Source organism: Aquila chrysaetos, chromosome 20 (genome assembly GCF_900496995.4).
Source record: "Aquila chrysaetos chrysaetos chromosome 20, bAquChr1.4, whole genome shotgun sequence".
NCBI classification, from domain to species: domain Eukaryota; kingdom Metazoa; phylum Chordata; class Aves; order Accipitriformes; family Accipitridae; genus Aquila; species Aquila chrysaetos.
The window spans coordinates 20,381,791-20,408,230 of NC_044023.1; the positions used below are offsets into that span (position 1 = coordinate 20,381,791).

Below are 26,440 nucleotides of genomic sequence, written 5' to 3' on the forward strand. Positions count from 1 at the left end.
ATCTTCTCTGTGTAAGTTCAAATTTACATAAGACAAGTCTGTGAAAGATAAGGAAGAAGTTTCATCAGAGAGTTTATTCTTGTCTAAGTGACACTTTTCCAAGACTGCCTCAGAATTGTTTTTTTTAGAGTCTAAGAACTCCCAGCCTTTTTTGTCTGGTAATACTTTCCTTGTAAAAGAAATATTTATATGCTGATTTCAGTGAAGAAACTGGTGCGTCAGCCATTCTGCTTTTACATCCAAGTATGAAGGAGCCTCTCTAAGAAATTTGTATTGTTTTCTCCTGTAAAAAGCATACTGAGTTTTTTAGAACTGTAATGAAAAAGTTTTATTTAGAAATGTAGAAAGACTACTTTACATCTTTTGGTGCATGTTTCTGATGAAGAAGTGAATTTGTCTGCTCTGTGTTTAACGGAGCACTGAAGAATAAAAATGCATTATCTACAATGTTTTGGGCAAGTAATGAGTAAAATTTGCTGTCCCTTTGAAACACAGAAGTGAAAACCAAAATATTTTGACTTCTTTTGTCTAAGTGGCCCAAAGCAGTCCTCCGAATCTGACACATTTTAATGTGAGTTTCCTTTCCCCATAGATGTGATTTTCCAGGAGTTTATAATCATGAACACTTTCACCTACAGAAGTACTGTGTTCATAATACCATGATATCTTAATAGCTTTATTTTTGCTCTTTCCTCTTGCCATTTCCATTATGCAAAGATCATGAAGCTTCCTCCTCATTTTATTTCTCCAGAGGAGGGAAGGATCCTGGATCACAAAGACCTTCTGTGCTTTTTCAGATAAGGGTAACAACATGGCTTTCTAGAGGCAGGGTGGTGGTCTTTATAAATTCAGGATCAAACTTGGAATAGTCTTCACAATTATAAAATCGTAACAGTCAGGAATGTAAATATGTAATGTGTTTCTTGGCCACACCAAGAAACCACATTTTGTGGTGTTACCTGCTAGACAGACGTCCGACTTGCTTTGACATAGGTGTATGTAAAGTTTGCATGTGAGAGATCAAGTTATAGTTTAGCTTCTTAATGACTGAAGGACATAAACTGTAATATTAGTAACTGTAACCCACAGGCCCCAATGAACCTCTGTGAGAGCCTGACCTGCCACAGCTAAGCAAGAGAGTTCTTAGATCAGTGGCCCATGGAGTAGCGCAGAGGCACGCACATCAGGTATGGCACATGTTTGTGGCAAATGTGGTTTTTTGTGCTGAAGCAACTTTCAGGTTTTTAAACAGCTTCCTAGGGATCTGCTGTGGTCTCTTGTGTGTTAAGAGCCCTCGGAGTTGTTCAACTTAGGCTCCAGAAGTAGCATATAATCACCTTTTTTTGCTACTTCTGGAGTTTTAGTTCGGTTGTAGGACAGTGAATTTTTGAAATTTATTACTCACTAGATAGTATGTGGTATAAGTTTCTTTCTATGCCTGGTCTGTAGAGCGTGTATTTCTGTTACAGCCCTGTTCCCAGAAACCTGGCTCTTCTAACCCAGTCATTTACTCTCACATTAAGTTAGTTGAATCTTCGGCTGCTGCAGAAAACAGCACCTCTTACACAACCTTAGAAATTGTAATCCAAAAAGATAAAATTGACTAAGAAAGCTTCAATTCTAAGATTTTCTCAAAACATAACTATGCTTTAAATTAGTTCCTTACAGAGCTACATAAAAAAAAAATTACATTATAGTACAGGCCTTTGAATTATTTGCCTTTTAACATATATAACGATGCCATGATACTGTTTCTGCAATACAAAATATGCTGAACACACTTGGTATTAATAAATTGGTTCAAGTCTCAAATATGTGAAGTTTTACTTCAGCTGGCTCTCACTATTGTTTTAGATCTAAGCCATTGGTTTGACTGAATATCTCAGTAGCCACTGTCACATATCAAGACCGCGCATCGTGGCCAGTCCATTGCTTTGCCGCCAAAGTTGAACGCTTCAGAGAGTGCAGTGGATTCAGCAGCACTGATTTGAAGCTGTGCAATGTAATTCTGTTTCAGTTCAGCAGTGGAACTGATTTTGTTTGAGCATGCACGCTGGTGGCATGGAAGAGTTGATATTTGCACAACTTAATTTGAAAGAAAATGGTGCAAGTAGGCAGGTAGGTGGTACACTACAGCATGTCACAGAAACAAGGGGGAAAGTCTCTAAAAATCCTTTAGGATGTTTTTCAGATTTCATAATGTTTACCTTGGTATTTTTATGCAGACATTGCTGACACATCTCCTATGTGTGACAGAGATTTTATTCATAGTATAAAATGACACATTTGTACAGGCTGAGGATTTCAGGGCGTTGCTACTGGTACTCATTTTTTTCTTCAGTATAAAGTTTGGTAGGGTTTTATTGTAGTACGTATATTCTCAGAAAAGAGCGTATGTTTATGCATCGTGGTTTTTCTGTAGTTTCTCATTTAGTATTGCTATTTTCTCTTAGCATGAAGTAATTCATATTTTTACATCTGCTCAGAATCTGAGTTGGATGAAATTCTGAGACAGTAATCGTTCATAGCATTTGCATTGGTACTAAGGTAAAGTACATTTTGGGATACCATCAGTGAAGGCTCGTTGTGAGACCAGTACAAAATGGCCAGGCTGCACGGTTTCACTGCCAAGTGAATGCCATTTAAGTAGCGAAGGACCAACTCTTGGAAGATTTACCCTAAAAGTAAACCCGACTTTACAGAGTAGGGCTGCGCAGCAGGAGGTTCACCCTTTTGCACGAGATGCATCATTTACAGTATGCCGATCCCTTACCTCGGCAAGGTCCTGATCTGCAAGTTGAAGAGCCGTTGTCCTTGCAGCCTGCATAGTTACCTGTCTGAAGTGTAATGTTTCATCGCAGGTAGCACTGTGACTTCAGTGCTGGTCTTCACAGAACAGCTGTAGCACTGACCCTTTATTTTAAAACTAACAGACTGGATAGCCCGGCGGAGAGCACACCTCCGCAGAGGTGAGGGACATGATGAGAGCTATGCTGGGCATCAGCCCCATAGCCCTTCTCCAGCGTAGTTCAGCACTGTGTGCTCGCTGCACTGCACAGCGGTCCCCGGAGCCGAAACCAGCCGCGTGGTGCCCGTTTCGCTACCAGTACTAATACCGCGAGGGACGGGTGAGGCTCCACTTTCCCTGCTCTCCCCATTCCAAGGTTGGTGTCTCCATTCTTTGTGCAGCTTCTACTCCAGCTCCCTGGGGCAGCACGAATACTTGTGTTTCTGTCATACTGTACATTCGAAGGTGATAAATCAGGTTATGAACCTAAGTAGGATTTATTTCTGTGAAATTCGCAGCATTGCGATCTCTGCTGATGTTGCACAGAAGACCGGCTAAGTAACTTGATCAGTGATACAAGGACAAGTGAGAAGGCACCCAAAAGTAAGTCAATGCTTATATTCCTTCACCGTTCTGCAAGTATTGCAGTTTATCGCAATACGACCTGCCTTCGTAGCGGGTGGGACGAGAATAGCGTGTAGGTAGGCCATAAACTGGGGCGGCAAGGTGGAGGGAAGCTCGGCACCCGTCGCCCTGTTGGCACAGACGGATGAAACGTGCTTCAGGGACCCGTTTCCTCGCTCACCTTCTCCCGCTCAGCCGCCCGCGCACACTGACGCTCTTCCCGCACAAGCAGAGCTCTCTTTGGCGGGGCGCGGGAATCAAAGGTACCTTTGAGTAACAGCAGCCGCCAGCAGCTGGGATCCCAGCGCCCTGCCCGGCCTTTCTTCCTATGCCGAGGCGACGCTACTTGACGCCTGCGTTGTCAAATAGTAAGATCTTTACAAAGCCTCTGCGGTCCCGTTCCCCCCGCCTGCGAACCCTCTCCCGCAGGTTTTGCGGCGACGGGCCGAGCGCTGCAGAGACCCGTGCCCCCCCCCCCCCCGCCGCACTGCCCGCTCCGGCGTTCCCGGGCCCCTGTGGCCGCTGCAGCCTTGGGTCTTCCCCCCCCTCCCCTCCCGCCCCTTGCGGGGGCCGACGAGGGGACGGGGCGGCTAGTCCAGAGAGTACGGTAGGGCGCGCCCCGCCTCCGCTGCCGGGAGCCGGGCCGGGGCTCGGCGGCCACGTCCCCGCGCCGCGCCGGGCGGCGGGCGATGTCGGTGGCGGCGGCGGCGGGCTGAGGGGCGGGCGGGCGGCGTGCCCGGCGCCCTGACCTCCTTCCCCTTCCCCCGCCCCGGCCATGCGGCTCTCCTGCAAGGTAGCGGCAGCGCTGCTGTGCCTCGGCAGCCTACTGCTGCTCTATCTGCTGGCGGGCAGCGCCGCCGCCCCCCCGCGCCCGCCGCCCGCGCCCTCCGCGCCCGCCCGACCCGCCGCGCCGCTCGCCCGCCGGCAGCCGCGGCTCAGCCGGAGCCCGCCGCGGAGGAACCCCGCCGGCGGTAAATTCGCCAACGCCAGGTAACGGTGGCGCGCTTCGGAGCCGGGAGGCGGGAGCTCGCCCGGCCCACGCGTGACCCGACCGGCCGGCCGGCCGGCGCCCCCCGCGGGCCACCGCCCACGGGCCCTGCCCTCGGCGGGGAGCCCGCCGGGCCCCTCCGGCCCGCCCGCTGGAGCCCGCCCGCGGCCAGCCGTGCCCAGCCCCACGCGTGTCCGGGCCCTTCCCGCCCCGCGGGTACCCCGCACCCCCTCGCCCGTGTCCCGTTGCCGCCCGGTCCTTCGGGCGCTTCCCCTTGCCCAGATCTTTTTCCCCTCGCCTCTGCCCGGCGGCCGGGGATTAGAAACCGTTGTGCAAACCGCTCTGGCGTTGGAAAGCGTGAACTTTTTCCTGCGTGTTTGCGCTCGGAGCGTGGTTGCCAGAGATGCCACGAAAACGCGTGGAGGTCTTACCTCCGCCTGTGGTCCCCGCGTCCGAGCGGGGCGGCCCCTCCTCTGCGTGCCTGGGCGAGGGCGGCCTCCGAAATAGCTGCTTTTCCATGAGTTTTGGCCTTGTTTTGAAGGCTGACGTGGGGAATGTGGTACTCGCTGGCTGGCGCCCGTGAGGAGCTGCTGTCAGTCTTGGGAGCTGCGCTGCTGCGAAGTTTTCATCGATGCTGCAGGGCAGAGGGATGGTGGCTGGCTATTTCTGCGTGGTACCGCCGGGTTCCAAACTGCGAGGCAGGCACCGGTGGCTTTTAAGCCCTTGAGTGGTTTTTTTTTGTTTTGAATGCTTTTTATATGTAAATCCATGTAGCAGAACTTTGAAGAACTAGAGGTTGAAATCGTGGTGTGTAGTGTTCCCTCTTTCAGCACCTTGCAGGCAGAGTATTTTTTAAAAAACTGTAATTACTTCAGAAAAAGATATGGGCAGCATGCTTTTGTTGGGTGGAGGACTGTTTTTCCCTTTGCATTCCAACTATATTATGGTCAGTGTGACCTCATATATCTAATTAACTTGGTATGTCTTTGTGTCTTTGATTCGTGATTTCACAGGGATGTTCTGAATGAAAGACTACTCCTGTTTTTTGAGCTCTTATTCCTTAACTTATTAAAGCAGTTGGTTTCTTACAAGCATTGTTACCCTACTGAATGCAAGAGATGTTTACTGTGGCTGAGAATGGATCATGGGCAGAATTCAAATGCATGTATTAAAGCAGGATTATTTCCACTAGCAACTGTACCTCATGAAGTCATTTTTCTTTAAGGCATATCTCTGTGATTATCATGGAAATCAAGAACAACACTGAAGGAAGGAGCCCATAAAGTATGAAACTGCTAGAGAGTGTAAACAACTGTTCCATTTCAATGAGCTTTTCAGTGAGCATCTTCATGTTCCAAAATTTGACATTATCTAACTTTTCTATTATTTATTGACTTTGCAAGTACTTTTTACAAGGTCTGCAACACAACAACAACAAAGAGAGGAGTGCTGTATTTAAACCATGCTGTATTTAAACCATGCCTTTTCTTAAAAAAAATTTTTTTTTTTTTTTTTTTTGTGGGGTTTGGTTGTTGTTTTCTCCCCGCCTGCCCCGCCTGCTGGTGGGGCATTGTCCTGCACCATTGGCACCTGCAGGAGTTTGTATAACTGAGAAGCACAATTCTGTGGGTCCAGTTCTGTCCCTTGCTGAAAGATTCCGTATTGTGTTAGTTACTACTAAAATAAAATGTATTTTAGTGAGGATATCCATAAAAAAAAGAATTGGGGGGGGGGGGGGAGTAGGGTGGTGACATACCATGGTCCAAGTTGAGGAGATGCCAGCCTTCTTGGAAACGCAGAAATACCTGCCAATGGGTGCCATTCTGGAACGAATCGCATCCACACTCAGGTGGTGAAGGCATCAGGTGGTGGGATCTGCTTGGCTTAAAAAGCCTGATCCAAGACACACTGAAAGCAGTGTGAAGCTGTTTCCAGGGGGCTTGAATTTGGACTGGAAGAAACAGACAATGATTTAACTAACTAGTTATTAACTTCAGGAGTGAGTATTCCCATTAATTTAATAGGCTTTGCTCATTTATGCATGTGCTTACAGTAAAGTATATCCACTGTAACATGCTGAATTGGGGTTGTTACTGCCTATTCATTTCTATAATATAAATGATTATTATTTTAGTTACCCCTTATGAGCAAAGGAAGATTTTTTTTTTTAATTTATTTGATGCGAGAGATCATATGTGGTTTAACTGATGCCTTCAGGATAATAAAAAAATCTGATTATGACTGTGTAAGATCTTGTGATCTGATCATGGTGTATGTGTTTATATGTAGGCTGCATGATTGATTCAAAAAACATTAGTGAAGTTTTGTCTACGTGGATGTAAAAAGTTGTTTTAATTCAGTTTTGCCAAGTTGATCTGTGTAGTTTCGTCAGAAGGGTGCAGGTTTGGGGTTGAACTCAGAAATAATCAAAAGATGTTATCTAGGATGTGCGTTTGCTTTATAAGAATCGGTCATGTTGCAGGCAAGGTGAATTGTATTTTAACTGGGATTTTGTAATACCACTTTCTGTATTCGCATGTTACTAATAGAAGACAGTAGTTTTTAAGTTTTAAGAAGTGCAGGTTTCTTCTAATGTTAAGTAGGCATACATGATAAAAGCTTAACTTAGTTGCATACCATTAGCTGGCTGGTACCTAGCAAATGTTCGTAAATACGTTCCTGTGTCCTGCTTGGGTCATTAGATAACTTTGGCAAATCTCGATGAGCATTGCATTGAAGCTTCCAGTTAGCTTTGAAAACTGATTTTTGATGGTGGTTTTACTGATCCTTCCTCTTGGAAGTAGCAAGTCCTATCCCTTCAGTAAGATTTTTTTCATATGAAGAATTATAAGTATGTACCAAACCAATGTGTGCAAAGTATCAAAAAGCAAAAGGGTTGTTTTACATTTGAAGGGCAGATGTGACCACACTTTCTATTAAACCAGTGTGGCAAGGCTCGGCAAGTGAACCTTTGCCAGCACATTTAGTTCCCTGGAAGTAACTTTTCCAGAGCAAAACATCTCTTACGTGGCAACCTGTCAAGATACTTTTTTCTTTCTTTGCAGCCTGTGTGCACACACATGCAAGTTTGGCTTGAGTTTGATAGCCTATAACAACATGCTGAAGGCCCACATACCTCATACTTGTCTAACAAAGAACCCACTTGATAAAAGAAGAAGATACAAACATCCATTCTGGTTTTGAGTGTATTTCTCCCCTCTCTCTGAGCGGTAGAAGGAGGTTGAAACTTCAACAATTTTTTGATTGTCAGCAGCTACGGTCAGTTATGTGCAACTGCATTAAAGTGAGAAAACTTTATTTAAAAAACATTTAGAGCCTTTCTAGTTTATATTTTAAAGTGTGTGAGAGAGAATGTGTTTTATATAATGGAGCCACTGTTGGGACATTGACTCAGTGTTGACTGTCAGGAAAGGAGCCTATTTAGTGAATCACCAGTGTTGATGCATTGCCTAAAGCTAACCTTGTTTATGCTGCAAAAATAAATGAGATCATAATATGAAGAAGGTTTCAAAAAACTAACAACTATATTTCATTTTGTAAGAATCTGCATGCGTTATCTTCCTCTCAAGAATAAATTTGAAGGCTTGAATAGATTAGCAGGTTCTGTAATGAGATGGGAATGCATTATTTTGAATGGATCTGGATTGATTTAGACAGGTTTGGGGTTAATTATGTTTGAGACACTTTGGCTGTGACTAATAAGAAAATTGCATGTAATCTAAACTTTAAGACCTAGAAATGTACACTGTTGTGCTTGAGCACTTGGGCTTCTTCTGCTATGTCAATACCCATGCCTGTCAGAAAAAAATGTATGCAGTAAATAAAATACCATTGGGCAACTGGGTGGAAGTTGGTCTGTATTGTTGGAAGGCCTTTGCTATAAACATTTTGTCATGCTGTGTCTTATCAAGTCAGTCTTCAGCTGTTTCATAGGGATGTATTCTGCAAGTGTTTTGTGATGCTTTCTGTAGTGCTTAATCTTAGGCAACAGTGCTTAATTTTAAAGCCATACAATAATATAGTAGGAGAACAGCAGGTAAGGGAAAGCAGGAAGCAATTTTCTCTGAACAGATGGGTAAAACAGGGAACAGGGCAAAGAGTTTGACATGTTATATAAGTTAGACTTATAATATATCGACAAGCTACATTTATGTACTGAAATTAGAAGAAGGATATCAAGGCAACAAAGACCTTGTGTATATAATTTCTTTATTTGTTCTTGTCAAACACATTAAACTTTAGGGCCCAGGTCACTGTATTGTTTTAGATGCTTTTAAACATTTAATTTAGGTCATAGAATCCAATTATAGACTCCATATATCCATAACCAGTAAGTTGGGCTATAAATGAATGAATATGTGCATAAATGTTAGGAAGAATTGGCTGATAATAATAATTGTAGTACTCTGTGGATCTATGTGCTTTTTAATGTGCTTGGAAGTCTCTTGAGGTAGGTAACTATTACTACTGTAACAGCTGTTCCCATTTTACAGGTAGGACAACTAAAGCATAAAGAATTAATGATTTGCCCAAAGCTTTGCAGGGGCTGACTTACTGAAACAGAGCCAAAACCAGAGCTCACTTACCCTTCAACCGCTAACTGAGGGCTTCTCTGTGTCAAAAGCCTATTAATGTCTTAGGTTGATAACCTAGCAGTATATTCTTCCTTGCTTGCCAGCTGTTTTTTATTCTATGTAGCAAATTTTATCCTTTGTACTATTCACCACAGTATTAACATACTCCATCCTTTAAAATAAAGTATGCATCTTTCATCCATTCCATTTGTTGTATTGTCTAGTAACATCTGAGCAGGTAGTGTTTCAGAAAACTCTTAGCTTCCCAGTACGTTTGTGTCAACCACTGGTAACTACAAGACAAATAAACATTTGCAATTAGAGGAGATACAGTGTATCGAATCAGGATTCAGTGTATACCTTATATGAAACCTCAGCTTAAAGGCAGCCTTTTGTTAAGCACTAAGTCTGTTTGAAGAAGGCTCCTATTGCCCAGCCCAACCTATCCCTGGTAGAAAAGAAGTAGCTCTCCACTGGTATGAGCTGAGTTCTGAACTCCAGTTTCTCTCTTGACAACACATGGTGGAGGCCCTCTTATCTTCGAGTGGGGATCCAGGTAAGCCAGCATAGCGATTTATTCTGTGTGAGGCAGAAGCATCCTAGATGCTGTTGGTCAAACTGGAACTGTTTTGTTTTGAAGACATTGGCCGTGTCCTGCAGATCTTTAAGGAATATCCTTTCATCCAGATGTTATTTCTCCCCATCCCTTCTGTTCCTCCCTGCACTGTATGTACATGCATGTAGAAACAGAGGAGGGAAGGGGAGTTGTGATGTTCTGTGCTGTAATCTGCTCGTTTGCCTTCCCGGCAGTTTGACTTTGCCTTTACACCTAGCTCTTTTCCGACTTCTGGATAATAATAGTAATTCTGTAAAGGCTGAGCTAAAATTGCTGTAAAATGCATCCTGCTATGGCACTCTTTTATCTCCCTTTCCAGCTCACCTTTATTTTCACAGTCCTCTTGGTTTCCTTACGTACTTATAAAATAAGATGCAAAATATTGTGTCCCAACATTCTTCTGTACCTCATTGCTGCTTTTCCACACTAACTCAGTGTCCCGGACTGCTACTGGGGTAGTTCAGATACTACCTCGTGCTCCTTTTCTCAGGGATTTTTATTCCTACTTAGGCCATTGCAGGCTCCTGAACCCCTTCAGCCCAGGCCTTTGCGACTCATAATTCCTGTCTCCACGGCGCAGCTTTCTCCTCCGCTCTCTGGGGCTGGGAGCGTGCCTGTGTTGGCAGGCAGGATGTCTCTTGTTCATCCGTAGCTCCCATGGGCTTACAGGGCATTCTGCTTTCATCGAGGGTTGCTTCTGCTGAGTCTGTCTGTTGGAAGTGCTTGTCTACATATACTGGATTTTTCACTACAAAATAGCTGCATAATGGAGAGTTCACTGTGGCTAAAATCCGCAAAGAAAAGCTTAGTGCTTTGGTGTCAGGTTTTGAAATGTTGCAATAAAAGCTTAGAGTTTAGTCCCTCTCCCAGTGAATTCCATTGCCACAAGCTATATCAAAGCAGTTCTCATCCTGCATATGGCTTGATTTAGAGACTCAATTAAGAGGAAACATTAAACAGATAGGGAGAAGGGGGGAAAAGGGGATCTGTGTGAGCAGCTAATTATTCACTTCAATAATTCAGTGGTTTTTACACTAATAGGTTGGAAAGTAAATACCACTTCATGTAGATGTAGTATTCCATTATTTATACACTGATGAAATTGGGTTTTAATTAAGACTAAAGCCTAAGACTTTAAACCCTCATTGAAACATGTTGCTTTGTATAGTCAGTGAAGTACCATTGGCTGGTATTCCTTAACACTGAGGTGGGTTACTCTAGTATAGAATGCTGCTGTAACACAGAGCAGCATTTTAATGTCTGGAAAAAGATAACGACAGCTTTATTAACTGTCATTTTTCTCTTTATTTAGAACTTTTGTTTCTAGTATTAACTTTACTGATTAATCGTATGTATGTAATGTGTGTGCTGAGAAGAGGCAGGGATTTATGTCCTCTGTTTAGTGATATGTCAAGAACTGGTAGTGATCTATGATTAGCCTTTTGAACTCTCCTATAATGATTATGATGCTTGTGATTTAGTTGCTTTGTCAGCATTCATCCATGTAAGAGAGTATAAATGCGATCCGTGTTGGAATGTGAATACAATACAGTAGAGGCATTCCTGGAGGATGTGAGTTTACCTCCATACTGATGGGGGGACGGGACACACAAAATCAAAAGGCCATATTTTCAAAATGTCTTCAACTCCCCAAAAGAACCCTGATTTTTCTGGCTAGCAAGTAGCTTCAATGTGCCTTTTACATGCAGATTCCCCCTATAGTCTAGCTGAAATTTATTTAAAGCCCACACAGATGGGTGCTAAGTGAAAAAGGATAGTTTGGCCCTCGACTGCTTGTGGAATATAGTCTGATTCATCTGGGACATGTGAATATGTTTGTTTTTAAAAATCTCTATTTTAGCAAAATCTCAGGGATTCCATCGGGTGAAATGGAGAGCAGTCCTTTGAAACTCTGCCAGTACCTTCAGGCCAGGATTAAGGCATGCATTTTTAATAGCAAAATTAATTAACTGTTAGAATAATTTACATATGGATGAAGTGGATTTTTTTTTTTTTTTTTTTTTTTTTTTTTAAAGCATGGATGTCTTCTTCCAGTCTAGCCATTATGGGCCTGGTAATGAAGTTACTGGATGTAGTTCTGTGATCCGCATTGTGTTAGAAAGTTGGCTAGGTAGTAGTAACTCCGTTCTGGCTTCATAACCTCTAAGCTGGGGGGAAAAAAAAGCTATCATTTGCCCAGAGCAAGTTGTTGTCTGGTTTGAGGTGCTATTGAATTTGTTTCATCTGTGTATATAGTGCAGTGACTTATGCAAATCCAGAAATGTAGGAATAACCAGAAAATTTCTGAAAATAGCGTGTTTCTTTATGTTGTAGTTTTAATACTCTTGATTTGTACCATTGACAAAAATTGGCATGTCGCTTGCATCTTCTGTGGGTATCTAATTGGAAAAAAACTCCCGATCCCTTACAAAATGAAGGGGAAGAAAAAAACCCTGATATCTGTTAATGTGGGATTCTCTCCATGTTTACCTCAGTATTTTTGATATTCCTATTTGTGAATTTTCAGGAAGCCTGGAGAACAGAAACATTCAAAAGAGCCTTCATCTTTGCAATGCATGCATCTGGCAGTTGTGGCATGTGGGGACCGGCTGGAAGAGACGCTAATCATGCTGAAATCAGCAGTTCTCTTTAGCAACAGGAGGCTCTGTTTTCACATTTTTGCTGAGGATTCCCTTAAGCCTGAATTTGAGAAGAAGGTGAGTTTCTTTGTCGTTTGGTAAATATGTACATGAGTTAGTTATAAGTCACAAATCTCTGAGAAAAATTACATTGAGATCAACAAGTAGCAACTAAACACTTTGTTTACTGTACGTGGTTTATAAATTCCTTATGCATGCATATTTTTTTAAAGAAAAGCTATATAACCTGTAGTGTCTAATTCCTCCCCTGATGTCTTTCAGTTAAAGGAATGGCCCTCCTCATACACAAAGAAGTTTGAATACAACATTTACCCAATAACCTTCTCAGTAGGAAATGCTCAGGAATGGAAAAAGTTATTCAAACCATGTGCTGCCCAGCGCCTTTTTCTTCCGGTAAGGCACCTGGATTTCTGAGTAGGTCGCTTTAGGAAAAGGTTAATTCCACAGAAAGGAAGCTTTGCTGGTGTAATGTTAAAACCATTTTCGGGCTGAAACATCTGCTTAAAGATATTTTAATCTGTGCTTTAGCCACTTAAAAAAAAAAACAAAACAGAAATCCAGCCTTGCTTTTTCTCCTGCTAACAAAGGATGTGTGTTTCTTATTTGTCTCTAGTTCCATTAGCCTCTCAGACTCTTAAGACTCAGTGCGAGAGCTCTTTCAGGGCAGATGCTTTCAGGGTAGATGCTGCATGCCTTCCATAAATAACATTCTTTTCAGCGTGCAGTCATCATATCCTCTTTACCCACTATCTCCCTTTCCATATGTTAGCCCTTAGACTGATGCTTTCAGCAATCCCTTTTCCTTGAGTTTTATTTCTTTTTCCAAGACTGTCATATTTGCCCTTAAGGTAATAATTCCAATGTGCTCAAAGTCAGATTTCATGCAAGACCCCTGTGTATCCTGGGATCTTCAGGTTCACTGCAAATTTGTGTTCTTTACTGTATAATATTTTGTGCCATAGACTTGGAAAATATTTAAGGTTGCTGGAGAGAAGGAAGGTGTTGATAACGATTTTGCACATGCAGAAATATCAGAAATTGAAAGAACTTCTGCATAAAGCAATTTCTGTGGAATTGAGAACATCTATCAAAAATATGTTGTTCTTTGCTGTTGATTGGGGTGACTCCAATAAAGTGGCATGCTATTCGCATGATCCAGATTTCTTCATTGCTGTCTTAAGAGAATTGGAGGGGACAAAGAAATCTTTACTTTCTCAGATGGAAACAATCAGGAGACAGCTGCACGTCCAGATACGTACACTGTGAATACATATGTGAGAAAATATGTGCTGTCAGCAGTTCTGTTTATCTGCCATTTAGGGGTAGACTATCAAATGCACAAAGGCCAGATGGGCTGAAAGTAACTCCAACTTCAGCAGGGATACTCTCTTCCCTGAGTAAATATTTATATCACCTGGAAAATAATCCCTAAGCATTAGCTTTTTCAATACACAGTGTTTGTAAGGATGTACTCAAATGGGGTTGTTTTCACTGGGTAAACACAATTCTCTGTTCTTCTTATTTCTGTGGTATTTTTTGTCATTTTCGTAGACTCTCATCACAGAAACAGTTTCACTTTTATTTGTCATCACCCTTCTGATGACAGAAAAAGGTTTCGTATTCACGCTGATTGCTTTAGGCTGGGCAGTGCTTTTTTGGTTTCGTTTTGTCACTCACGTGTTGCCGAAGTTCTCCAGTAATTTCTTGTAAGGAATATTAAACTGTTGCATGTTGTCTTGGCAAAACTAGGAGGCAGCTTGAACTGTAAATGTTTGTTTCTCTTGGGGTAGTTGCAAAATGTTGTGTGTGGTCAGGCTGAGGTTTATGGCTTTGAATAGGAGGGGTTGTCCAAGAGTAGTTGCAGCTGACACTAAGTTGGTGTGGATATCGTAAAGAAAACAAGTTGCAGTAATAGCTGAGGTGGCGAGTGTCCAGTTGGACTTTGGCACTCAAGTTCGCAGGATGACAGAACCTTGGGCTGTTCCTGGGTAATTTCAGCCACCATTATTTTTTTCGGTGCTTGATAACCATGTTCTGATATCCCATTTGAACAAGACAATGCTGTGGAAATCTGGTCTGCACACAGCGGGAGCGGAGGGTTTCTAGTGTTACTGTTTAGAGAACTATTTTGACTTTTATTTTAAATAAATACCAGCAGGATATCAGTATCTTTTTTTTGTTTGTTTGTTTGTTTGTTTTGTTATCCTTCCCTGTACTAAGCATTTTCCCCTGCAATAGCATAAAATGTGTCGGGATTTAGGGAGGACCCCAGGAGAGCAGTAGTTGAGTTTATCAGCTGTTTAGCTTTCAGTTGTGCAAATTGTCTTGCTCCTGATAATGCTAAGCCTGAGTGGAATGTCAGTCTTTGATTCACAAGTGCCTCTCCTGCCAAAGAAATCTCTCTTCTGCAGCACCAGCAGGCATGTGAAAGTGGACAGGAGGGTATGAGGAGTGTGTTAAGGGAAAATCACTTAAGAATCTTTCAATGGTTTTACTCACTGATAAAACTAGAGCTCAGGGATGTGATCCTGCAGCTTGTAGTAATGAACTGTTTTGTCCTGGGTAACAGGTTGGCGTATGCATTCCCAACTTGTTGAATCTACTTGGGTTGCTAAAACATTAAGGAAGATCATACAGCATCCTGCATTTTGTAGAGGCATTCTGTGACATCTGATCACGTTTGCCACTTATAGGCAGGGAGGGTAGATTGAGCCTCCATGTAATCTCACAAGTCTCGATCTCTTGCTGCAGTCTACTACAATAAAACAATCAATGGGATTTGCAAAGACGGAGTAAGGAAGATGTGGATCTTAACACGAGCACAAAATGAAACTTTAAGAATAAACAAGGAGGGTAATGCTCTTGGCAATCACTTGAAACTGTTTTGTAATACTGACACGGATGTTAAGACACCAGGTGAAAAACTGTCTTCTCGTCTCACGAATGTTGCACGCCGCAGAGCTGGCTTGCAGCTGTCTTTGTATTGCTGTTTTGGAGCTACCAAAACAATCAGCTAATGCTTAAGGGATTTTTGGATGATTTTAGTTCTAATAGTAACTAACATTTAGAGACCTTCTCGAAACATTTAATCTACTTAAGAGCTTTTAAGGTAGATTAGCAATATCCCTGTATTATAGCTGTCCTCTTGAGTACGCTGAAGTATCCAACCTAGTGGATTGGTGACAGCACTGGGAATAGATGCCAGGACAATTAAATTTAGTAACTCAACTTCATGGTACTGCTACATTAGCATCAAAATTTGTGATTTGTCCCTAATTTTGGATGAAGCTCTGATAAACGGCCATGCTAGCTGTTGCAAATCATTAGGTAACACAGCTTCACAATAGACCAATATGTGTTTACACAGTAGTGTGTTATTACTTGCCAACCTTGCTAACACAGGGAGAATCTACAGAGACAGAAGTTGTGAAATCAAATTACGGATAATTGAGTATTTAAGTGAAGTGTCAGGCTAAATATAGCCAGTTCTGTGCAGAACTTTCTGACAGATTTACTAAGAATACTCTATAGAGCTGCAAAAAAAAAAAAAATCACACTTCTTTTAAGCTGTAAGCGCCTGTAGAGTGAGGAGGAAGACAAGCACAATCAAGCCATATTCCTGACCATTCGTTTCAAAAATCACAGCCTGTCAGGTATGTCTACACGGTTTCTGCTAGCAAGCATGAACTCAGACTACCAGACACAGTCTTGCGTTGCTTATGCTCCAGGTCAGATGCACGTCATTTTTAACCTGCAGTCGTGTCCCTCTGGTTAGCCCTCCTGGCAGGCTTAGCGTGCTGCCAGCCCGAGCTGTGCAGCATCTGGTTCAGGCAGAGCAAGCTGGAGCAAGGTCTCTTGTACCACAGGCTTGGTTCGTGGTACTCAACTGCTTTTGACGTTGAAAATCAGCACAGGCAAAAATACATAATCTCCTCTTGTATGCTTTTGAATAAGTAAAAGCTAAATATCCTTTTAAGGGCTGTGTAAAGCCTAAAATTTTTTTTTTTTTTAATTCTATTTAGTTTGGGAACAGAGCTACCTGAAAGCTATGGGACTTTGGGAATGCCAGAGTTATCCCCAGTGAAACTCCATTGAAATCCTGGGAGCTATGCAAGAAACTCTTACAGCCGCAATTTCTGAAATTGAATTCCCCTACCCAAGGCAAAGTTAAATGCACAGCCAGAAGGGGATGTGATCAATTCAAACTGACATGGGTAGGTTTTAAATAAGTCTTAACACTTCACACATGAAAGAGAAATGTGTGAAGGGCTTAAAGGAAGTAGCACAGTTTTTCCTTTAGCCTGTTGGGTGTCACTGCAGGGCAACACCTTGGACACAAGAGAGGGAAGAATCTTTGACAAACCAGAAAGGAGAGCATGTGAATCCTGAATGGGGGAATAAAAGGCAGAAAGCATGGGGTCAAATGCTGGTAGGCACCCACTTCACAAAGAACTGAAATACCTGCTTGAATCCATTTATATATAGGAAAATTATTACAGTCCATTGACTTCCACAGACTTAAATTTATGTGTATGTTTATAGCTGCTGAAAGAACAGGTTTTTGCTGGAAGAAGCAGTGCCCAGGCTGTCACTTATGCTTGGGAGGAGTGTCTATATGCACCCATTAAACTTCCCCCGTAACCCTCTGCTGGAAAATGCCTTAACTTGTCTGTCTACCGGCGTACCCTTAGAAAAAATCTTACGTGGTATAGTGTGCTGTGGATCCCTCAGGCAAAGTCTAATAGCTTCTGCTCTCTTTGTATTCATGTGTTATCTCCTGTCTCAGACTAAATTTTGAGGTGATTTTTTTTTTTAATATGATTTGATTTTATATGACTTCATATAGTAGGTCCCTATGAATTAGGGCTTCTAGGTGCTACAGAATAATATACAATATCCAGGATATCCTTAAGCTGAAAAACCCTTTCTTCTTTCCAACTGTCTGTCTTCTATTGATTTACTTTAAAAGTAGCTGTCTTCTTTTACTTGGTGGTTTGGTTTTTTTTTAGTATTGGACTCCAGGATACTTGACGTCTGCCAATATTTGCCTCTGAGCTCTTACTGTGTTATTGAACTATTTGTGTCACTCATTTATTGATACCTTCACATGCTGTTTTGTGTTTTTTGTGGAAGAACAGTGTATTGCTATAACCTTCCATCCAGCAGAGTGATCTGGATTGTGTTGGACGTGCTTACATGGAGTTTCTTATAAGTGTATCTTTTGTTTAAAATGTAGAGACGCTTGCCTTCTCCTGCTTGTCCTTCTATGTAGGAAGAACATGTAGTTATCACGTCAGAAATACAGGTCAGGGATTTGTTAAACTTGGCTAAGTGTCAGTCTGAATCCCAAGTGTTCAGTCAGGTGAAACATCTCATTTAAGTCCTTACTCAGGGATTTGGCATCTTAGTGGATGCCTGTTGAGCATGCTTAAAGGTAATTTCTGCCCCACCCCCCCCTTGTTCAAAATCTTAATGTTGTTCACTGTCTTTCACAGGTAATCTTCAGTCACAATACTTTTCAATTTATGTAAAATTCAATTTCTTTAGTAGAATTTATTAAGTTACCTGCATAAATAGGAGAGTTTGTCATTAGTATTGTTGCAATTGGGTGAGAGAGTGATTGTTCTGTTCCACAACATGGTGAGAATCAATAGCCTTTTGGATTTGCTTTCCAAAGAAAGAGAGAGAAGAAGTGCTTTTGGCTGAGACCAACATAAGAACATTTCAGTCCTTCAGGAATTTTTGGACAATTTTAGCAAATAATGAAGAGCAGCAACAAAAATACAGTTGGAAGTGATGGTCAACTTTAGCTAATGATATTTATTACCTAACAAACAACCTTACAAATAGCTGGTGCAAACGTCAAGGGAGTTTTTCTTGGACTGTTGAAACACTGTATAATTTGCCCTGCTAAAATTAATGAATGAGTGTGTAAGGATTTGGATAGCCACAAGGGGGAACATTGTCAACAAGAATACATTAAATATCCTGGATCTAATTTACGGTTTACACCCTTCTGACTTGACTAACTTTACTGTGGTTATTCCTGATACAGAGTCTGATAACAGATATCAGAATCTGACCTGGTAAGTTTTAATGTGACATTTCTATTTACCAAGCAAATTTTGTTCTTCAGGAGGGTGCATATACATTTTTGTGATCGATACGGTTTTCATAATTAATGTGAAACATTGGTATATATTAATACTGACTGTAAGTCTCCTAGGAGCACAAGGTTGTAATAGGAAAAACAGTCATTAGAAAGTCATCTGTCTGCAGAGGAAGTTATATGTTTCATCAAGCTATGTGCTAGCCAATCTAACTGCAGGAGCAGGATCCAAATTAGCTTTTGTGACTGATTGTGAAAGCTTTCATAGACACACAGAGCAGCAGATTCATAAGTTACTTATAATATATAATTTTCAGTAGTAATCCTTTCACAGTCCTTGCTATACAGTGTGCAATAATTACGTTTTCTACAAATGGTTAATTGTTTTTTGTACAACAATACCACTTGCAGATCTTTAAAAGAACTAACAAAGCTATATTAATCTATATTCTTTGCATTTTATTTTTGAACTGATACTAAATAGGCCTTCCAGGGTTTTTTTTGAGAGCATAGTGGATTAGTGTTTCATATGAAGGTTAGAATCCAACTTCTGTGGTCTGGTACCTGTTTTGCTGTGCAGTTTAAAAACAAACAAACAAACAAACAAACAACAAAACAACAAAACCAGCAAGCCAATAACCTGATAACTGTTGTTCCTGTGTGTAATTACATTTAGCTGATAAATCAATAACCTCTTTCAAATTATCAGTTTGAAATGAAAGTACCTTTTGCCAATAATCTTCCTTTTTGTTGTCTGTTTGGTTTCTTTTTCATTTTCCTCTCCTCCCTATGCGAACCTAAAAGGTCATTTTAAAGGATGTGGATTCCCTCCTTTATGTGGACACCGATGTTCTCTTCCTGAGGCCCATTGATGACATCTGGCACATTCTGAAAGAGTTCAACTCAACACAGCTAGCTGCTATGGCCCCAGAACACGAAATACCAAAGATTGGCTGGTATAGTCGATTTGCGCGTCACCCTTATTATGGGACAACTGGAGTCAATTCTGGAGTGATGCTAATGAATTTAACACGGATACGCAACACTCAGTTCAAGGTGAGAAGAAATACAGCTGTTGCAGAAACTAATGATTTATGTATTTTTCACATCTTGTAAAACTTAATATAAAATTATATAAAGTTTGTAATATAAAGAATCAAAAAAATATAGAATACATCTTTGGATACTAATAGCAGTTACAGTGAAAATTATTATTAAAACAAGTGAAACTTCCCCAAGAGGCTGGAGCACTGAGAACTTGCAGATGAAGCAGTCTGTTAAAAGTAGTAAAAATGGCTGCTTCAACGTGTCATTTTTCCCTTGAAGGGTACGTGAAAGAATAAACTCAAGGAACTTCAGAGCAGTCACTGTATTATTTTTAAAATTGGGAAGCTTCATGTAAATATCCAGAGAAATTGGTAATTTTTTGCATCTGCTGTAAATAAAATTTTGTATCCTGCTGCAGATCAAGTGATTCCGTGAATTGATATAAATGAGAAGGGAACATTTTTTCTGACATCTCCCTTTTTTTCTGAAAGACCTGACTTGTAAAATGTCTGTTTGTTTTGTTGAGCAAGTATTCTCTAATCTTTTTAAAAACTTGATTTGCCCTAAGTGGTCTTGTTTCTCAGTGGAAGTCAGGGGTTTCCTATATCGTTACAGGAACAGCTTGAGTAAAAAAAAGGCCTTGATCTTAATATCCTAGTTCCCACAGAAGGGAAGATAATTTTTAGCCTGCAGTTTTCTTCTCTTTTATACCTCAGTTTTCACCTTGTCCCCGCATTTTTGCGTTTTTCCACTTTTTCTCCCTCCTGTTGCTCAGAATAGGAAGATTGTGAATAGCAGGAGCTGACATCAGAGCTAGACCCAGGAGACCTTGCTTTCCTGTTTAGATAAACAAGAGCACAGTCAGCTCTGCTGTTCCAACCCTGTCCAGGTCTAATGTTTCCTGGCAGTTCTTCATTTTTCATCTAGGTATCTGACATGGCTTAGCAGACTTACAAATATGTGGGTGCCACACTCTGAGTCATATATCACATAACTGTTCATGGTATTAACCCATTGCTTCTGTTTTTCTGCCCTGCAGAACAGCATGATACCAAGTGGTTTGACTTGGGAGGAAATGTTATATCCATTATACCAAAAGTACAAAAATTACATTACATGGGGAGACCAGGATTTGCTAAATATAATTTTTTACTTTAACCCAGGTAAGTATTGATTCTTGGAGTCATGATTATCTGTGTTAAGAAGATTTCTTGAACTTGAAAAACTTTTTTTAAAGTTCTATTTGTTATTTATAATTATGCATAATGTACTCTGCGTGAAGTTAATGTGTAAGTGCATCTAGGATTTACAACCTAGGAAAATACTTCTGAAAGTGGTGCAGGTAGTGGGGCTCGGACTTGGTTCCATTGAATATGTAAATCTGTTTTCTGGAGATTCTGAGAAAATAAGGAAGTATAACATTAATGATCAAATGCAGGAATGAAGTTCAAGTTGTATGTGTGCTTAAGAGTGTCAAATGGACCAGGGCCTAGCTGAAAAAAATGTTTTTGTTTCAGATGTTTATCTGAATGTGAACTTGCCTAACTTTCTGCAAAGCTGTGCTCTATTTTTCTGAAATTCAGCTGAATTCTGATACTTATGCAAATGAGTAATAAAAAACAAAAAATGGACACAGCCATCGTGGCTGTGGACAGCCATCTTGTCTAAAACCGTTGCCCTCCTGTCCTGGTTTCAGCTGGGATAGAGTTAATTTTCTTCCTAGTAGCTGGTACAGTGTTATGTTTTGGGTTCAGTATGAGAAGAATGTTGATAACACACGGATGTTTTCAGTTCTTGCTAAGCAGTGTTTAGACTAAGTCAAGGGGTTTTCAGCTTCTCATGTCCACCCAGCAAGAAGGCTGGAGGGGCACAAGAACTTGGGAGGGGACACAGCCAGGACAGCTGACCCCAACTGGCCAAAGGGGTATTCCATACCATGTGACATCATGCCCAGTATATAAACTGGGGGGAGAGTTGGCCTGGGGGGGGATCGCTGCTCGGGAGCTGACTGGGCAATTGCATTGTGCATCACTTGTTTTGTATGTTCCATTCCTTTTATTAGTATTGTCATTTTATCATTATTAATTTCTTCCTTTCTGTTCTATTAAACTGTTCTTATCTCAACCCACAAGTTTTACCTTTTTCCTTCTGATTCTCTCCCCCATCCCACTGGGTGGGGGGAAGTGGGTGAGCAGCTGCGTGGTGCTTAGTTGCTGGCGGGGGTTAAACTGTGACACTTCCCTACTTTCGCTCTTTCACCAAAAGTTACTTTTTGAGAAAGATGCTTCCAGCCTCTGGGCTGAATGATCCAGCCTTAGCAGGCACCAGGATGGTGTCATCTGTATTCTGCTGCTTAGATTTGTGCATTTTCTACTCTTCTGTATTCTGCTTGCTCTGGCACTATGAAGAGCTACGGAGGACTTCAAGTCTCTCAAAACCTTGTTCTCAGAGAACAGATGGCATAACCCACCTGTGTGGACGAGCGTGACCAATATGTATGTACTTGTCAGCCCATCAAAATGTCATATCTGATTCCTGCCTGTCCCTCTTGCACAACGCCTCCATAAACAACGTGTAACGTTTTTGGTTTGTCTTTTGCTTCCTCTTGAATTGGAGTCGTATTCTCATGAGTGTGTATTTCCAAGGAACTGGGAAGTTTAGGCATCTTTATTTTAAAAGGGTGTGACTTTTTCCACAAGTGCTGAGACAGTTTCTGAAAATTCAGGCCCTTGTAAGTATTTTGCACTGATCACACAGAAATTACTTCAGACACTTCCAAAACCAGTAACATCTGAGAAATGCAAGGATTTCAAAATTGGAGCATGGCACATGCTTCCCAAAGAAGCCAAGAACCTTATTTCATGCTTCTGAATGGATGCTGAGTATCCATTTTTATTTGTTTTTCCTTGTTTCCTATGTGACCTTGTATTCCCTCAAGCGATCTTAAGAACAGAATAAGTTTGGATTTATCTTTATTTATTCTGTTCCCTTTTCTTTTTCTCTAAGGAGTCGTAGGGTAGGTAATTGGATATACCCAAATCCAGGCAAATAAAAGGAGAGAGCAAAAGCAAAGCAGTAAACTAACATCTGTTTACTGCAGACAGATGTTAAACATCAGTGTCCCTGGTACACCATGCATTACCCTCAATCCTAGGGAACAAATACAGTGGAAGAAATCTTCATTATGAAATCATAAATTAATTTCCAAAAAGAAATTAATGTTACAGGAATAGGGTCTACTGGAGGAAGAAGATGATGAAGCCAGGTTAGTTGTGAAGTCAAACTCAAGCTGCTAACTTAAGTATGGAGGAAGAAAACAAAGATTGCAAAAATATTTTAATTTTGTGATGAGAGTATTCTCTATCAAATCCACATGTTGAGACTCTTTTCTGCACCGTAGTTCATCTTTTCCTTGTAACTGGTAAATAATTTTTTATGAATTATGTAACATCATACTGCACAAGAAAAGAAAACAAAAGAACTGGATACAATTAAAACAGAAAACTAGAGTTTCCCAAGGTTTTAAACTGCTGGATTGTTGCGACTGGCCTGGGAAGGAATCAGTTGAGACTGCTGCAGGTGGCTTTTTATAGATGCAGTGCGTTGGCTTAAAAATACACAGAACTGCGTTACCTGGGGCCTGAAGAGATGCACCCTTTTTCCCATCCCCGAAGGCTGTTCTGTTGATTAATGGATCTGAAGGCTCACAGAGCAGCTAGAGTTTGAGTCCAGCTGTGACCGCAAAATACGCACAAAAGCATCACAGTGAGGAGAAGATCAAGAATACTCAAGTGGCATGTACAAAAGCTAAGAAGCACCTGATGACATCCTCTCCCCATAGGGACCTGCTGATGAGCTGTACTTGCAAACATCTGCTCAGGGTTACCGAAAGGATCTCTGTTAACTGTAACAGGGTTTGGATCAGGCGTTACTGCTCTTCCTGCCCTTTCAGCAACACTGGGGAGCAATTCTGAATGAGTGATAGGTCAGGCTGGATGGAAACCACTTACAATCCACCCTTTCTGGAGAAGTCTCCTGCTAGAGAGGCCTTAAGGGAAGAAATGTTTCAGGAACTTTTTCTCCTACTTCTTCAAAAAACACACAGGACCAGCTGCAGACTTCCTGGGAAGCTAGGAAAGGCCAAGTGAAGAATTCAGTCTTCAGTGCTTCTGACATGACCTGCCAGCATCATGCAATGATTCATTGTACTCCATTTCTGAAGCAAAAAGGTCACAGGGACTGGCATGATTTGTTACAAGCATATTGCAAGTACTGTGGGTGCATGGAGAAAGTTTGGAAAGGAAAAAAAAAGGGGGGAAAAATCAGTTGGAGAAAGGTTATAAGCCCTTTTGAGAAATTAGGCTCATCTTTAAATAACCTAGACCTGTGAAATTAATGGATGACAACTATTAGAAGGACTGTGGGTAAAATACACTACCTCTTACGTTCTGCTGTATCTCAGTATAACAAATTGTCATAGTCTCAGTGAAAGCTTCAGCAGCAAACATTGGATATACTACACAAGCTTTCCCATGCTGTCTCCAGAAGGAGTCAGGATTTTGCGTAACACTCACTGCTTTCCTAATCATTTCTGTAACTCCAGAAACTTCTTACCAGGGCAGAGGACCCTGGATAGTGCCACCTGGTGCAAACCCTCTGCGTTTGATTCTGTCACTTCTAGCTTTGTAAAATGCTCCCTTGGTTTATGTTTGCACCCAGTCTCTGTATTACTCTCTCTTTCTGTTAGTTTGGGTCTAACGGTGCTGAGATTTGTATAGTCGTCCTCTGAGGAAAGGAAGTGTCTGTGTCTAGCTGCTGCTTGGGATATTTGCAAAGGAAGTAACTGAAATTTTTCTGATCATCAGTCCCAGTGTTTTCACAGAAACATGGTGTAATTTGTTGTAACTCGTTTGATGTGTCTTTTTTCTTTTCTTTTTTTTTTTTTTTTTTTTTTCCTCCTGTCTCCCCTGACTGACAACTGGCAGAGTGTCTTTATGTGTTTCCATGTCAGTGGAACTACCGGCCTGATCACTGTATGTACGGAAGCAACTGTAAAGGTGCAGAAGAAGAAGGTGTCTCTATTCTGCATGGAAATAGAGGTGTCTACCATGACGACAAACAGCCTACATTCAAGGCACTCTATGAAGTAATACGTGATGTAAGTCTTCTATCTCAACAGAGGCAGACCTTTTATTTCAATGTAGGTTACTGCTTTAACCGGGTCACTCAGATTGCTATTCCAGCAGATCAGGCTGAGCATAGTTGTGCTGTATGTATACCCATCAGACACAAAATTACAAGGTTGCTTTGGCCTCTCCTGTTTTACTGCATGCGTGTATTTGAGGTGGTTTAAACGATCCTCCTCCATATTATAGTAAACTTCTAATCAAAAAAGCTGATTAATTGCTTTTCGGTAATGCTGGAGGTAGAAAAAAAGTGTCTGAATGGAGTTCTTCCAGCTGGTACTGCAGCTCTGGTCCATAAATACCCAATGAAAGCCTGTCCTCCCTGAGCACCTAGGGCCTCTGGGCACATGGAAGGCAGAAGCTTTCATATGGACACAGGTCCATATTTCCACTTTGAATGTCGCATGTGTACAGCTCCACTCTCTAAAATATCTGTTTTGTTACAGTATCCCTATGTTAGTAAACCTCCTCTAAACACTGATTGTCGAAGTACAGTTTCTGGCAAGTTGGCTATTTCAGGTAATATACCCAGTCAAGCTTTTCTGAAAGCAAGCACTCTCAAGCGGACCAGTGTTGGAAGTTGATAGGCTTTGATGGCACTCTGGGAAGGCGAGGGACAAGTCATTGCCTACCTATATTAGGTTTTATCTTGCAGAAAATTCTACAATGCCATTTTGTAACTAGTGAAAACTAATAATTCTTTTTTTCTTTTCTTTAGTTTCCATTTGAAGACAATCTCTTCCAGTCTTTGTACTACCCTCTGCAGTCTAAGTTTCTGGATACAGTGCACACTTTATGTGGGAGAATTCCACAAGTATTTTTGAAGCAAATTGAGAAAACTATGAAGAAGGTGTATGAAAATCGTGTCATTGTCTACTTGGGTGCCAACCACAGATACTAAATGTAGCTATATTTTTACGCAGAGTTTTTAATTCTTGCATACCTTCTCATGAAGCATATAAATGAAGAGTATGAACTCCTTTATTGAAACTCAGAACTAAAATATTTTCCTTATCCAATTTCCTAATAACCCCTGAAATTACAAAAAGAGGAAATCCTAGAAGTCTACCTAAACTGTCCTTTCTTAGGCCTTTTGTTCTCTTCCTACATTTACTCTTGGTTGCAGCAGGGAGGGGTGATGATTCTCACTTTTGTTTGACGAGTTTAGTTTGGTTATTTGTTTAAGTACAGCTGTATTCACTGTAACTTTTTTTGAAGTTGTGCAAAAGCTTGTACTGATCTTAGGCTTGATAAAGAAATTACAGTTAGAGCTATGTAACATAGGGAATATAATTCTTGAAATGATAGGGCAAATATTCTTGACTGTCATGAGAATGCTGAATTACAGAAAAAGATCACTCTTGTGATATGATGAGTTAAATTTTACTACAGTAAAGGGAAAGTATTTGCTTAAAATTGCACTTCTGTCTGAAGGTATATTACCTACTATTCTTCACATGTAAGATGTAAGACCTAAGATTTCTCTTACTTAAAAAGATTAGGGAAATAGAAGTGCCTATTTAGTTTGTATTTTACAGCACTTTCTGTCTAGTGATTGTCATTTTTCCCTTTTGCTCTTCAGTAGTTTTGTGAGGGCTTCTCATGAAGGAATTAGAAGGAAAATAATTACAGCATAAATAGGAAAACCATGTACAAGATATGGGAGGGGGATGCAGGGGAAGCTGTGGCACCGGCACAGCTAATGGAGAACAGCAAGAGAATCCTTTCTTGTGTGGAGTACAGTCACGGTCTTCCCCTCCAGTCTCTTACAGTTTTAAGAATGTATTCCCTAACTTGGTAATACTAATTACATTAGATACAGTCCAA

General features: G+C 41.2%; 1 protein-coding gene across 1 annotated transcript; it reads left to right on the plus strand.

The window, feature by feature from the left end:
• The first annotated feature begins 4,101 nt into the window (after nucleotides 1-4,101).
• GXYLT2 (glucoside xylosyltransferase 2) lies at nucleotides 4,102-25,609 on the plus strand. Its single transcript, XM_029995884.2, has 7 exons — nucleotides 4,102-4,402; nucleotides 12,139-12,328; nucleotides 12,533-12,664; nucleotides 19,185-19,436; nucleotides 20,467-20,590; nucleotides 24,413-24,585; nucleotides 25,332-25,609. Exons 1-7 carry the CDS (start codon nucleotides 4,188-4,190, stop codon nucleotides 25,512-25,514), a joined length of 1,269 nt encoding a protein of 422 aa, XP_029851744.1. The 5' UTR covers nucleotides 4,102-4,187; the 3' UTR covers nucleotides 25,515-25,609.
• Nucleotides 25,610-26,440: the final 831 nt, after the last annotated feature.

Coding starts and splice junctions, on each gene's coding strand:
- GXYLT2 (XM_029995884.2), top strand. CDS start 4,188: ATGCGGCTCTCCTGCAAGGTAGCGGCAGCGCTGCTGTGCCTCGGCAGC. Junction 19,437..20,466: donor TACGCAACACTCAGTTCAAG/GTGAGAAGAAAT, acceptor TCTGCCCTGCAG/AACAGCATGATACCAAGTGG. Junction 24,586..25,331: donor TCTATGAAGTAATACGTGAT/GTAAGTCTTCTA, acceptor TCTTTTCTTTAG/TTTCCATTTGAAGACAATCT.